Raw genomic sequence first — 14,763 nt, 5'->3', positions numbered from 1 at the left:
ATATGATCGATCCCCCTGGAAAGGCAATTTGGTTGTTGTTGGTGCAAAGGAACCCTCCCCCTGGAATGTAGAGTGTTATGTTGGAGGGTCAGTTGAAGCTAGACTTTCGCCTGATTCGATAGGTTCGCTTGGTGTCTTCTTGTTGACTCGAGGTTCACTTTCCAAGACTTTTGCAGCATCGTCGGTGATCTTCTTCAAATAGTTGATTTTGTTATCTGCTACTTTCGCCTCCGAGTGGATTGCTTTCTCTGTTTCATCAAAGAGTAGCATATATTCCTCAAATAAATTGGAAATAGGAACCGAGATTTGAGTTGACTCTTGAAAGATTTCCTTCGTTAGAATTTCACTTTTTTTAATTTTCTTCATGTAATTATCATCAAAAGTTACATAGTAGGTTTCTTCAATCTTCCTTGATCGTTTATTTAGAACCCTATATGTATTCGAAGTAAGAGAGTAACCAAGAAAGATCCCTTCGTCAGCATTTACGTCCAACTTGTTTCGGTTCTCTTTTGAGTTGAAAATAAAGCATCTTGAACCGAACACATGGAAAAACTTCACGTTAGCCTTGCGATTATTTAACATCTTGTATGGTGTGATGGAAAACCGCTAGTTGAGGAAGGATCGGTTCTGAGTGTAACATGCAACAACTATTTCGTCTGCCCAGAAGTATAATGGAAGAGAAGTGAAGGTCAACATGGTTCTGGCTGCTTCACATATTGAACGGTTTCTCCTTTTAACGATCCCATTCTGTTGTTGAGTGTAGGGAGCAGAGAAGTTGTGAGTTACTTGCATTTCAGCTAGAAACTCTTCAAAGTCTTTATTTTTTTAACTCTAGACCATTATCGCTCCTTATGTTTCTTAACACCTTTCGCAGCTATACTTCCACTTGCTTGATAAAAACCTTCATCTTGGGAGTTGCCTCTGATTTCTGTTCAAGAAAGAAAACTTAGGTGAAGCGTGAAAATCATTTACAATTACAAGTATAAACTTACTACAACCGACACTTTCGATAGCCGAAGGGCCACATAGGTCAATGTGGAGTAGTTCAAGAGGTTCGATGATTTTTGTATTGATATGAGAAAGGTGACTCTTTCGGATTTGTTTTCCCATATCGCATGTTGTACACAGATGTTCCTTATCAAATTCGAGAACAAGAAGTCCACGCACATGATCACCAAGCACCAATTTATTAATATCTTTGAAGTTCAGGTGCGAGAGTCTTCGGTGCCATAGCCAACTTTCATCTGAGTTCTCCTTTGTCAGCAGGCATACATATGGCTTTCCTCTTATTGGGTTTAGATTCAAAGGATACATTTCGCCTTTGCGCATGGATTTCAATAGAACTTTCTTAGTTTTCTTCTCAATGATTTATGAACCCTCTTCATCGAATGAAACCTTTAATCTAATTCCCACAACTAGTTAAGAGACGCTGATTAGACTATGTTGCAATCCATCCATGTAAGCTAATTTACGAATCGAAAATTCTCCATTTGTAATCATCACATATCCTTTGATCGTGTCATATGAGTTGTTTCCATATTTTACACATCCACCATCCTTAAGGGACCGAAACTCCTTTAACTCTTCCATCCTTCCTGTCATGTGACGAGAGCAGCCACTATCAATATACCATTTGTCGTCGAACTGCTCCTCACTGATAACTTGCAAAAAATTAAGCAGATTTAGGAACCCAAAGTCTCTTAGGCCCTGATGAGTCTATTATAGAATATGGAATTGCAACAGAAAGATGAACCAAATATGTTCTTTTTATCAATGTGGTTTCATCTATTCGTTTGATCGTGAAAACTTCGATTTTATTTTTATCTTGCTTCCATTGGGGTGTATTATCATTAGTTGGTTTTTCAATAGAGTTTTCTTTGAAATCCTAAGGTTAACTGACTTTTTCTCAACTTGAGCTTTACTGTTAGAGACAAGCTTTCCCTTTCCTTTGATATCCTTCACCGGGTTAGGTTTCGGTTGTGAGTGAGGATAATGTGGGTTAGGACCGAAACATGACATTCGGTTCTTAGTGTAGTAAGAGTTGGGAATGAAAATTCCTTTTTGGTTTATCTGACTACATATGTGGCAATGCTTGCATGAAGGAGATTTGTCCCTTGATTTTCCATTTGCATTGGGATTAGACACCCTTTTAGAGTAAACAAAATTAGGGTTTTGGGATTGCCAAAATTGTTTTCTCTCATTGAGATTCTTCATGTATCTTTTGTTCCTCTGGAATTTCTAATCAGCAAGTTGCTCTTGTGATTTATGAATGTTCACTCTTGGTTTCGGTTTCTCTTATCTAGTTTCGGTTGTGGTTGCATCGTCGACCTCGTCTGCATTGTCGATGGGTGCAGACCAGAAGTAGCTGTCACAACCTTCAGCATTATCTTCATCAACCAAGGAGGCCAATTATGTTGTTTGTTTCTTAGTTAGACCTTTAACAGCATACACTTGGTTTGACACTGTTTTCACCTTTTGATAGACAACCACCTTCTCTTTGAAAACCTTGGACTTGTCCTTGGATGTTCGAGCGAACTCAACAGAATTTTCAGAAATGAGTGGTTTCGCTGACTCAGGTTTGCTTTTTAACAATCGACCTCGTCTTCTACTCAGATTTCGCTTATCTCACTGTCATCATCAAATTCAGAACTATTTTCTATGTTCATCTTATGTTCTGAACTTAATTTGGCATGTGATGAGTCAAAATTTTGTATGGTCTTGGTCTTGATTTTTAATTTATCATTTTCGTCCAACAAAATCTTTAACACGCATTTATGTTCTTTGGACTTAATAAAATACTCAATTTTGTCCAGTCCATATTTATAGGTTACTAAAACCTCATCTAAGGAAATTATAGATTCACATTCAGCAATGACTTCGTCCTCCTTAAATTCAAGCAAAGGCAAAATCATTTTGTGAATCTTTTTACCTATCTCACAATCTAGATGCAACTGGGTGATATTAGTATACAAGCGTTTAGCAATTAAACAGAAAACATTTCTTTGTTTTAAAACCCTCAAATTGTCTCGTTGCACATAAATAAGTTCATCCCTAGCTCTAACTAACTCTAACTCCTTCTGTTATATCCACATCCTTCTCTCCTCACTCTTGGAAGACTCCCTACTGAGTTGGTCGGTTAGGTTAGAATTTCCTAAGTGAGTTTGCATAAGACTACCACTTAAGTTAGAAAACTTGAATTTTAATTCGTTTAATTATGTTTCATAGTTTGATACAGATATCTTATGTGATTCAAGGATGGATTGTACCTTTTTGATCAACTGATCGTAATCGTTGATCTTTTCACTCACAGGCTTGGCAGTGAAACATTTGTCTTCCTTAAGTTTCGCTTCCTCATGCTTACCTTAGGTTGTATATCCTGACACTCCTGCTATCACCATTAAGCATCTCTAAGTTGACTTAGGAACTCCTTCTCTTGCAACATAAGCTCTTCCATGAGAGGGTATGCGTACCTCTTCATCTTCAGAGTCTGTAGACCAGACTTCTACTCCACCAAACTCATCATCAATAATATGTTCCTGCAAAATTAAGGCATTCATAGAAACATTAGTTGATTTCTTCTTCTTTAACTCCTCCAACTTTCGCATGTGGTATGCTTCGTCATCTTCACCCTCCTTTTTCTCAGACATCTTTCTCAGCATGCAATCCTTAGCAAAGTGGTTCTTTCCGTGACATTAGTTGCATTCATATCCTGAATGCCCCACAAGCTTGCTCTCCTTCTTCTCATCGTCCTTCTGAGTAGTGTTCTTTCTCTCCACCTTCGTCTTTTCAGATCTATAGCTTCCCTGCCAATTTCGGTTCTTGTTGATATGGATCTTCTTATGAGCAAACTTCTTTGGGTTTGTCACCATCATGGCATATTCTTCATTAGTCAGATCGCACTATGACATATCAGATTTTTCTTCTTTGTCTGCCACATTCATGCTTTTAGAAACAAGGGCCAGAGAACCTACACCCGAAACTACCTTCGCTTCCTTATTCACCACGCTTTCATGAGATTTGAGTATACCCATTAGTTTCGCCAGTGAGTAGGACTTAAATTGCTCATGGGCCTTTACGGTTGAGACCACAGCCATCCATTCGGGTCTTAACCCATTCATAAAGGTAACCTTTTTTTCGATCACTTCCCTTCTAATACAATGCTTCCTCATCTTGCTAAGCAAATGGTTGAAACGATCGAATGTCTGAATGAGTTTTTCTTCAGGTTTTTGTTCGAAAGCACCGAACTCATAGAGCAATAGGGTTTGGATCGAGTGCTCTAGATCCTCATCAGTTGAATATAATTCCTTCAACCTATCCCATATTTCTTTAGTTGTAGTGCATGAACTTACTAAACGAAAAGTATCGGCTTGCAAAGCAAATCTGATCATCCTCATGGCTTTAATGTTACATAACACCTTGTCTTTTTCATCTTAAGGGATTTTTTCTATGTCAATCAAGAGTTGATTGTACTCCTTTTAAGTCTTGACCGTTCTATTCGTTCTAGAGTGAACAAATGGACCAATCGTTATCGCCTCCCAGATAAGATAGCCATTATCTTCAGATCAAACGACGTTGTCCTCGAAGTGGTGCGCCCACACTTCATAGTCTTGAGTATAGAGAATGTGAATCCTAGTAGTGGATCCAATACTGTTGGAAATGTTGATGGGATTGGATTGAGAGTCTTCGTGAGACATGATGAACTTTTTCTTATATCTACTAGAATCAGACTTGTAAAGATGAACTTAGGGTTTTATCAAACACAAGAGACGCCGTCGATCAGAAGAAGATGGCTTCTCTATATTTGACAAAAGCGGAAACCCTAAAAGATTCTTCAAACAGAAGAAATGTGTATTAATTACACAGTCTCCTGCTCTGATACAAATTGATGAGAATATTGCACTATTAGATCGATATATTCCAAACAGATTAATAAGAATAACAAAGTAAAGAACACGAGAATGGATCAAAAAAATTTTGAATGATTAATATCTCACACCTCAGAAGAGCTCGATGAAGAACTTTGATTGTAGAGGTGTGGTTAGGGTTACAAGGCAATCATTATTAATGAAAACGTTAACCTCAAAACTATACATGTAGGCATGTTATATAAGCTAACCCTAATGCTTAAACCACGGTTGGACAGGCCCAAACCAGGTAATCAAAATATTAACAAATAAGCCCATATGACACAACAGTCTAATCCCAACAAAATCGAATGTGAAAAAAAAATCATTTTTCCTATATCTTTGAGCTTTACCTTTGATGATTATGTGTTCGTCTACCACATACACACGACTCTCCCCTCCTCCACTACCATAGGGTTGAAGTTGTTTGAGATGTAAAGGTGAAAAAAAAAATAGACAATGGGGTGGAGATTAATTCTAAATCCAAGAATTTTGATGACAATAAGAGTAATTCCACTAAAATTGTTGCTAATTTTACAATGAAAAATCTTTTTTCTGAAGTTGCTGCGGGATCATCTTCTACAAGTTTAGGGGTTACTCTACTTCAATTAAAAAAGAAAACTTTTATAACTTTGGAAAATGTTAATAAAGAAAAGAACATTGGAAAACACCACATGATATTTAAGAATATAAAAAAGTTGGGAATGTGACTTCTATTCATGATGATAGAAGCAGAAACACTAATGGAAACCTGTCTCTACAAAAGGGTAGTTTTGGTAATTTGTTAAACATGAATGGTAGGGAGAACTTTTCAGCTTCAAGTTCTTCAGGATACCAAATCAGTGAATCGAATTAATACCGATGAATACAATTTAATCAATAAAGACGTGAAAAACAGTAGAAAGAGGAAACGTACAAGACGAAACTCATCAGAGAACTGAACTTATTAGCACCTACAAAAAAAAAAAAACCAAAATCGAATGAAAAGAATATCAAGCTAGCTCATCCTTATAACCTATCTCGTAACCCAAAAAAGATGTATTTGACAAAGGAAAAGAAATGTAAGGTGTAAAATCCTGTTCCTGGTACGCATTTAATTTATCTAAGTATTTATTTTTTAAAAGCTACTCGACGAGTTCGTAGCCCTAACTCGTCGAATAGATGCCAGATTAGACGTGGGTCTTAAGTAGTCTACTTGACGAGTCGTAAGCCTGGATTCGATGAGTAGGTCCATCAGGAGGAAATCCTAATCTTTAGGTTTTGCACCATATTTAAGCATCATAATAGGTCTCCACCCGAGCCTCCATCACCTCCACAGTCCACTCTCGAAACCCTAATCAACATTGTGTTTTATTGAGCCATTTCTTTCCATCTTTGTGATTTAAAGATAGAAGAAGGAAGCAAAGTCTTGGAGTTGCAGAAGGAAGGTTAGAGATCTAGAGCTAAGGACTCATTTCCGTCTTCATAGAGGTCTAAATCTAATACCTCGTATGTTGTCATTTTTGGGCCATTTCTAAGGTCAATCCGAGATCTGAACCCTTGGGGAAGAAAGGACTTCATATTTGGGAACTCTTGAGCTTTAGAAGTGTTGAATAAAGAAAAGTGACCCTCTTGAACTTCAGCTACCGCAGTCATTAAGCCCCCGCAATCAAGTTTCTTCATCAGCAATCGCTACCGCAGTCTCTACCTACCGTAGCCTCTTTACTAGATTACTTTATTTGTCTTTTTGTAATACTCTCTATTGTCCATTATGCCTTGCATGGCTACTCTTAGAGATGTAATCTAGTGTACTTCATGAGTCTCTATAAATAGAGCTCATTCTCTTGTATTCAAAAAAAAAGACACGCATCTAATTCAGAATTGCAATCCTTGAAGTTATCTTTTCTATCTCTCTTACTCACTCTTCTTACTCTCATAATCGCTTACAATCTCTCTTTTGAGCAAGTCTTTTGTGACTTAATCACTAAGTTTGATCTCACTTATTAACTTCGTTTGAATGCATTCCTCTTTATGAATCAGCTTAACTGTATACTTAAAATAACAATTGTTGTCATTTCATTTCTTTACTCTTCCACAACTAACTATCTAACCATCTAACTCTAAATATTATTGTTGAGCTTTTAGATCCTTCGAGGGTAACTATTCCGCAATATACTTGTTCTAATGTTTATTCAAGTGTGTCTCAAAGTTTTTCTCTCAACAATTGGTATCAGAGCCATTGTGGTTGCTTTTTGAAAATCGGAACTCTGATTTTTCAAAGAGCCTTCTATACCACTGAAGCTCATTTCTTAAAAAAAATTCAAAAAATATGGTACAATCATTATCTCTGAATGTTTCCAACAGTGTTGGTGGTTCTAATCGAGCCCCAATACTAGTTGCAAATGAATATCATCACTAGTCACAAACAATGGAAAGATACTTAAGGAGACTTGGTAGAGACGTATGGCGATCCGTAGAAGAAGGACCACATGTCCCTGTCCTTACACCAGTCCAAACTGACGGAGCCACAGCAAGACTAGGAGGAGGTCAACCAGCTAAGAATCGTCCCACCAAGGATGATCTTGATAAAATGGAAAATGATGTTGTTGCTTTTTATGAAATCTCCTGTGGAGTTGCTCCCGACAACTTCGATATCATCATAAATTGAAAATCAGCAAAAGAGATATGGGATGTTCTCAAGAATCTGTACATAGGCTCAGAACAAGCACAAGACAAGAAGCTTACAATTGCACTCAATGAGTTCAACAACTTCAAAGCTCATACTGGCGAAAGTTTTGAAGACTCCTTAAAAATGTTCAGCCTGATTATCACCAAGTTATCCAATCCGGGCATCATCCGCAGTAACCATGAAACAAATCTTTAGTTTCTTAATGGCTTGGGAAGACATTGGAGTACTGCAAAGATGATAGTTCAAGGGGATAGATAGATTCATTCCTTATCACTATACAAACTTTATGGGGAACTGCAAGCACATGAATCCACCATACTCAAAGACTGTACTGACTTCGGAGGACCTCTTGCTCTCATAGAACAAACTCCACATAATCAATCTTACTCTCCTTCGTATGACACTTCACCGTAGTCATACGAATCTTATTCAGAGTATGATGATGAAGAAGAATTTCAAAAGCAATTACTCTCGTCAGCAAACAGTTCAACCGACTACCACCTCACTCTTTTCGCAAAAATAAAAAATTTAACAAACCACCCTTCAATCGTAACCTCAACCCACAAAACAATCATTTTCATTATACTAAAAGTTCTCATCCACCACCGCAATCTCAAAATTCTCAACCAAAGGAAGCACCGCAGTCTACTCAAACCACTGACTTCGGTACTCCCTCAGAAGACAAGACTGATGTTGTAGTTTGCCACAAATGCAACAACAAGAATCACTGTGCAAGAGATTGTAAAGCCAATACCTTAGAATGGCTCAAGAGTTGTAAGAAAAGGAGAAAGCAAGGGCATACATAGCCCATGTCAAAAGAGACCATCAAGTTTGGTCATCCGGAGATGAAGATGAAACCATCAGCAGGATCAAAGGAAAAAAAGGAAGATCTACATGTTGGTGACTGCTGATGATGATGGGTCTATAAAGCTGGACAAAAACTACTGCTACCTGGCAAAGGATGGAACTCTAAGTATCGTCAAATAGGTTAAACTCATGATCCAAACTCTAAACTATAGCATGCATGATTGTCAACCTTACATAGATAATCTTAATGACACATGTGTTGCCGTCCTTACAAACTATAACAAAGCCTTAGATGAGAAGAACATTGCTTCCCAGGAGATGTTCCATGTGAGAGGACGACTGGAAAAAAAAAAGACTCGAAATGGCTATGTTAGAAATACATTTAGAGTTAGAAAAAGATGCAAGTATGTTGAGTGAAACCCAATTAGAGATAGCTTTGAACCAGAGAGATTTAGCTCAGAGTGAAAATGTAAGCTTAAATCTTTTAATCGAAAAATTGTTCAATGAAAATGAGGCTATTGAAAATTTGGTAAATAATGGAACCGTGGACAACACTTACAATTGGGGTTGGTCAAATGGATATCCTACCGTAATGGATTACTCACACCTGTTCAACAAAGACAGACTGTATATGCCTCCATACCGAGAATTTCATTTCCCAGTCAATGACAAGGACTTTCCTGAAGATATCAAAACTCATTTCGGTAGATTGCATAATCTAAGCAACAATTGCGTCATTGAGGAAATTGTGCTTGAGGTTTTGGGTCACACAAGTGATCAAATTCCTATCTGTGGCACTATTTTCCGAAATTCTCAAAACTCATCCGTAGTTGATGAAGAAATTGTCATTGAGGACACTGAAGCCTCGAAAGACTTTCCATCTCTCTCCTCAGACCGCAATGTCCCACACTGTAGTCAAAAGTCGCACAAAATTCCCACTGAAGTCCCAACTAAGACTTACTCTGCGGTAGTCAAGTCATCCCTACCTCAGTCTTCGAACAAAACTTTTGTCACTCTTCAAACAATTCATCATGAATTACCCATAGAAAAATTTGAAGTGGTCAATGTTCTCAAATCCCTGAATCTTCAAGTTCTGATGACTCAAGCCCACATTTTCACAAAATTTCAAAAGGTTCTAGGAAACCGCATTTGAATATCAGAGAATGCGGTTCTCCAAAAACCTTAGCTAAAAAGGCTTTCAAAGAGGAAATTCACTCTCGAGGCACAAATAGACAAATGTTTTCAAAAAAACAAAAAGCATGTCAGATCTCAAAAATCCAAAGGTCCAGAAAAGTTTATTTTATATCACTATTTTGTAAAAAAAAAAAAAAAAAAAAAAAAAAAAAAAAAAAAAAAAAAAAACTCTACCATCAAGAAAATATCCAAAAATGAATGTACAATTGCAACAGTCATTCCTAATTAATCTGACTCAACTCAAAAGAGTGTAAAGTCTTTTCGAAACAATGTTTTTCAAATCTATTCCTCAGATGATCCGAAATGGAAAGGTATTTTACCCACTCCAACACAATTCAAGTCACATCAAAATTTTAATAAGAGGAAGGGTATTCTACCAAATCCAACAAAAAGGACACAAAGATCTACATGTACTAGACCTTTTTCAAAATAAACTTTTCAAAAAACGAACAACACTCATGTCAGATCTTTTCAACCTCGGACTAGTCAAAAACCAAAGAACTCATCCTTTAGACCACTGACCAAACGTGGTGTCAGAACAAAAAACAAAATCTCAGCCTGTGACTTTCAGTGTGGTTGCTAAAATCAGAAACCTCGTAACCTTGCAAAAACACACAGCACTCCAAAACTATACAAACACCCAGGACTAGGTTTAAAAGTTGACACGAAACTAGTCCCTACAACCTCGGTCCATGCATCACTCAGAAACACATCTGTTTTTCTAGGCTCCAAGCTATTTTGGATGCCTAAACTAACCGTGTAATTCTCAGGCTTTGTGCAAGGAGGAACAAGAAGATTAATGGTTAATTGACAATGCCTGCTCCTTACACGTGACCAAAAGGTTAAAATACCTTTAGGATTCAGGCCAATTTACAACGGTGAAAATGTTACATTCAGCAACAATGCGAATGGAATCATTCGAGGTTACAGTATACTCACTACGGGGAATTTCTCAATTCAAAAGTTTGCTTATGTAGAAAGCCTTAAACACAATCTCATCAGTGTTGGCCAACTATGTAAGGCAAGCCATCGAGTTGAATTTGATGATCAATTATGTTACGTAATGACAAGTGATAGGAGCACCTGTTTGATCGAGTCACGATCCGAAGGTACCATGTATCCTCTGGATGTCTCTCTGATCATTGGCAAACCGTAGTTCTGTTTCCTTTCCAAAGTTGTATTCGAAGTCAGCTGGCTGTGGCACCACAAACTCGCTCATCTCAACTTCAGATACATCAACACTTTGGTCACTGGAGAGTTGGTCAGAGGACTCCCAATTCTCAAGTTCAGCAATGACACTCTTTGTCCTACATGTGAATGTGGTGTGCAATCCAAAGCAAGTCATCCCATGGTGATTGACTCTTTAAATTTTGAACCACTTGAGCTCCTGCACGTTGATCTTTGCGGTTCATCAACCGTAGCCAGTTTCCATCACAAAAAGTACATACTGGTAATAGTTGATGATTGCACACGCTTCACATGGGTTTTCTTCCTCAGACTCAAGTCAGAAACAACGCAAATTCTAATCAACTTCATCAAAGAAATAGAACTTCAGATCAATCTGCCAGTAAGATGTATCCGTAGTGATAATGGAACCAAATTCATTAATCATCCTCTTAACAGGTTCTTGGTGTCCAAAGGCATCACTCACAACTTTTCAGCGCCTTATACACCACAACAAAATTGAGTAGTAGAAAGAAGGAATAGCACGCTAATCGAAGCAGCCAGATCTATGCTCAACTTCGTACACCTTCCACTCTACTTCTGGGCTGAAGCTGTAGCAACCGCATGCTTTGTACAAAACCGAAGCATTGTATGAAAACGCCTCAATAAAACACCGTATGAGGGCCTTAACAACTGCAAACCAAATGTTTGCTTCTTTCATATCTTTGGGTGTAGATGTTTTGTGATCAACAACAGAGATCAGATTAACAAATTTGCACCAAAGTTTGATGAAGGCATCTTTCCTGGATATTCCACGAACAAGGTTGCTTATCGAGTTCTCATCAGACGTATAATTTTAATCATTGAAAGCTTCGATGTGAAATTTGATGATTCTCACATCTGCAATGCCCCTCCATCCACTAAAACTCCCACAATCATGGAAAGTGACATTCCTGCTTCTTTAGGTTCTTTAAATCTAGTTGAAGTCAATTATGATGACCTTTTCGGCCCTGTTGAAACGGCGAAACTATCTGAAGTTCTTGTGTCACCAGCCGCTCAACAAAAACATGCTGATGTTTCTGGTCCATCTCTATCCGAAGTAGCATCTCTCAATACTTTCACCTCTCTAGTTGAGGGGGAAAGCTCCACTCCCGATCAAGCAACAACCATCGAGGTTCCAGTACTTGATGATGCTCAAGTTCCTATCCGCAGAAAATCATTACCATCAAATGTATCTTCGGATTCGGATGATGAACTCATAGAGAACATTGACACTAGAACCTATTCAAGGATTATCACTCTCCCATCCGCAGTCCAGGGGGAACCTTCTCAGGTTCCAGAGGAACTCCCATCAGCAATCCAGGGGGAACCTCTCCAAACTGCTCAAGAAAATTCCATTCTCGTTCCAACAAGCCAAGGTGATTCTGCAGGATGTTCTCAAATCCAGGGGGTACTGCCATCTCCAACCGTAGAAGTTTCTGATATTGAAGAAATTCCCTCTACCGCAGTTGCTGATCATCTACAACCCCGTCTACACGTATGGACAAAGGACCACCCACCAGGTCAAATCATTAGCAACCCATCCGCAGGTATCCAAACTCGATCTACCAAAGACTTATCTGATAATTGTCAGTACGCAGCATTTAGGTCCTCAGTTGAGCCACGATCGATCAAAGAAGAATTATTGGAACCTGATTGGATTTCTGCAATGCAAGAAGAACTGGAAGAATTCAAAAGGATCAAGGTGTGACAACTCGTTCCCATACTGCAAGGCCACACTATTGTTGGTACAAGATGGGTGTTCAAGAACAAGTTAGATGAATCTGGTGCGGTCAACAGAAATAAGGCAAGACTAGTTGCAAAGGTGTACAGTCAACTTGAGGGTGTTGACTATGATGAAACGTATGCTCCGGTGGCACGAATGGAAACCATCCAAATCTTCTTATCATACGCAGCCCACAAAAATATCAAGGTACACCAAATGGATGTTAAGAGTGCTTTTCTCAATGGGTAATTAAAATAATAGGTTTATATTTAGCAACCTCCTAGCTTTGAAAGTATTAAATTCCCTTACCACTGCTACAAATTTGAAAAGGCGGTCTACGGTCTGAAGCAAGCCCTAAGAGCTTGGTATGAGACTCTTTCTGAATTTCTAGTCTCTTCAGGTTACAAAAGATGAGTGATTGATCCCACTTTATTTAGAAAAGAAAATGGTGACCACCTTATGCTTGTCCAAATATACGTGGATGATATCATCTTTGGATCGTCTGATTAAGGAATGGTGGATGAATTTGCTAAGCTCATGACTAACAAATTCCGAAGGAGCATTAATAGAGAGATTAATTTCTTTCTAGGCCTTCAGGTCAAACAAATTTAGCAAGTGATATTCATTCACCAAGAGAAATACACCACTGAACTACTGAAGAAATATTATATGGACAACTGTTCCTCGGCTGAGGTCCTCATGGCCTTCGGTTATAAGATTTCTGCTGATCCCTCTGGCGAATCTGTGGATCACAAGACTTATAGAGGTATCATTGGCTCTCTAATGTACCTCACCACAAGCCGACCAGACATTGTCGTTGCAATTTGTGTATGTGCAAGGTATCAAGCTGACTCAAAAGTGTCACATATGACCACAGCCAAACAAATTCTTCGGTACCTGAAAGGAAGCAAATCTCTTGGTCTATGGTACCCCGCAAGCAATGACTTCAGTCTTCAAGCATTTACAGATGCGGATCATGCTGGATGTAAACTTGATCGAAAAAGTACCTCAGGTGGATGTCAATTTCTGGGAGGAAGACTCGTCAGTTGGTCCTCAAGTAAACAAGGTTATGTATCATTGTTTACCGCGGAAGCTGAATATGTAGCCGCATCCAGTTGTTGCTCTCAAGTTCTATGGATGAAGACACAACTGTTAGACTACGGATACAGAATGTTGCAGATACCAACCTATTGTGACTCTAAAAGTGCCATAGCGATTTCTCATAATCCTATTCAGCACTCCAAGATGAAACATATTAAACTACGATATCTCTTCATCAAAGACCACATTCTAAAAGGTAACATTGCACTCATCTTTGTCCCTACTCATGAAGAGATTTTTGACGTATTTACAAAAGCACTTGACTCTACCAAACTCAGTGCATTCTTACAAATGTTAAGAATGATGAATCCGGACCCTCAATTCTTCTTGAATTGATAGGTACCGCAGACCATCATTGGTCTCCATTGCGGTCCTAACTGAAATTTATTTATAATAAATTGTTTTGGTATATCCTATGTACCATAGTCAATGTACCATAACCGTATATTATATTTATCTTTCACTGGTCCTTTTTGTTTGTTATTACTAACTTATTGAACAAGTGCTCTTCTTAGTTTCTTCCACTGTAGTCATCCACAATGGCAAAGGATCCATCCGCAATAATGTGTCCATCCGCAATCACATTAATTGATTTTCAGACTCTTCATTCTTTTAAAATAAATAAAAAAAACATGGTGTGGTATTTAATGATCCTTCATTAAATAAAACATTAAATAAAAACATTCCTTGAGAAACTGACTCATTCTTTTTCTCTAAACCTCGTGTCATACTTATTTTAGCTATGATGACAAAAAGAAAGATTTTCCAAATCAAATCCTTTTAATATGTCTTTTCCTATTACCCCCAAAACATCACATCCGTTACAACTTCCCCTTTACCCGACGGATTAATCTCTCCCCCACCACACGTTCACCAGACATGATATCAAATCTGACATTTCATTAAATGCAAACCCTTTTTGGTAAATCCCAATTTCAGATTTATTCCCTCTCTTATCAATATGTGGCTAAGATTAAAGACTCTAATTCAAAAGGTAAACCCAAATGGATTTACCCAAATTTACTTAGGTCAAAAACGTTTCCTACTCCCTCAAGCCACTATAAAACCCCTTTCTTCTCAACAAATAAAAGTGTATGCTCTCTAAACCTTCAACCCTCTTCTGTATTCTTCAAAGCTTTCTCAAACTCTCAACAATGGTG

The 14,763-nt window shown here is 38.1% G+C and overlaps 1 protein-coding gene across 1 annotated transcript; it reads left to right on the top strand.

The window, feature by feature from the left end:
* Nucleotides 1-13,201: 13,201 nt before the first annotated feature.
* On the top strand, nt 13,202-13,939 carry LOC145029947 (secreted RxLR effector protein 161-like). Its single transcript, XM_078978391.1, has one exon. It carries the CDS (start codon nt 13,202-13,204, stop codon nt 13,937-13,939), a length of 738 nt encoding a protein of 245 aa, XP_078834517.1.
* The last annotated feature ends 824 nt before the right edge of the window (nt 13,940-14,763 follow it).

This window comes from Lactuca saligna, chromosome 2 (genome assembly GCF_052625555.1).
Source record: "Lactuca saligna cultivar CGN05327 chromosome 2, ASM5262555v1, whole genome shotgun sequence".
Lineage (NCBI taxonomy): Eukaryota > Viridiplantae > Streptophyta > Magnoliopsida > Asterales > Asteraceae > Lactuca > Lactuca saligna.
Note: the sequence above shows the minus strand (reverse complement) of the source record. Positions and strands in the feature narration are given on the sequence as shown.

Bases quoted from the DNA above. Each gene is read 5' to 3' on its own strand.
- LOC145029947 (XM_078978391.1), top strand. From the start codon at position 13,202: ATGGCCTTCGGTTATAAGATTTCTGCTGATCCCTCTGGCGAATCTGTG.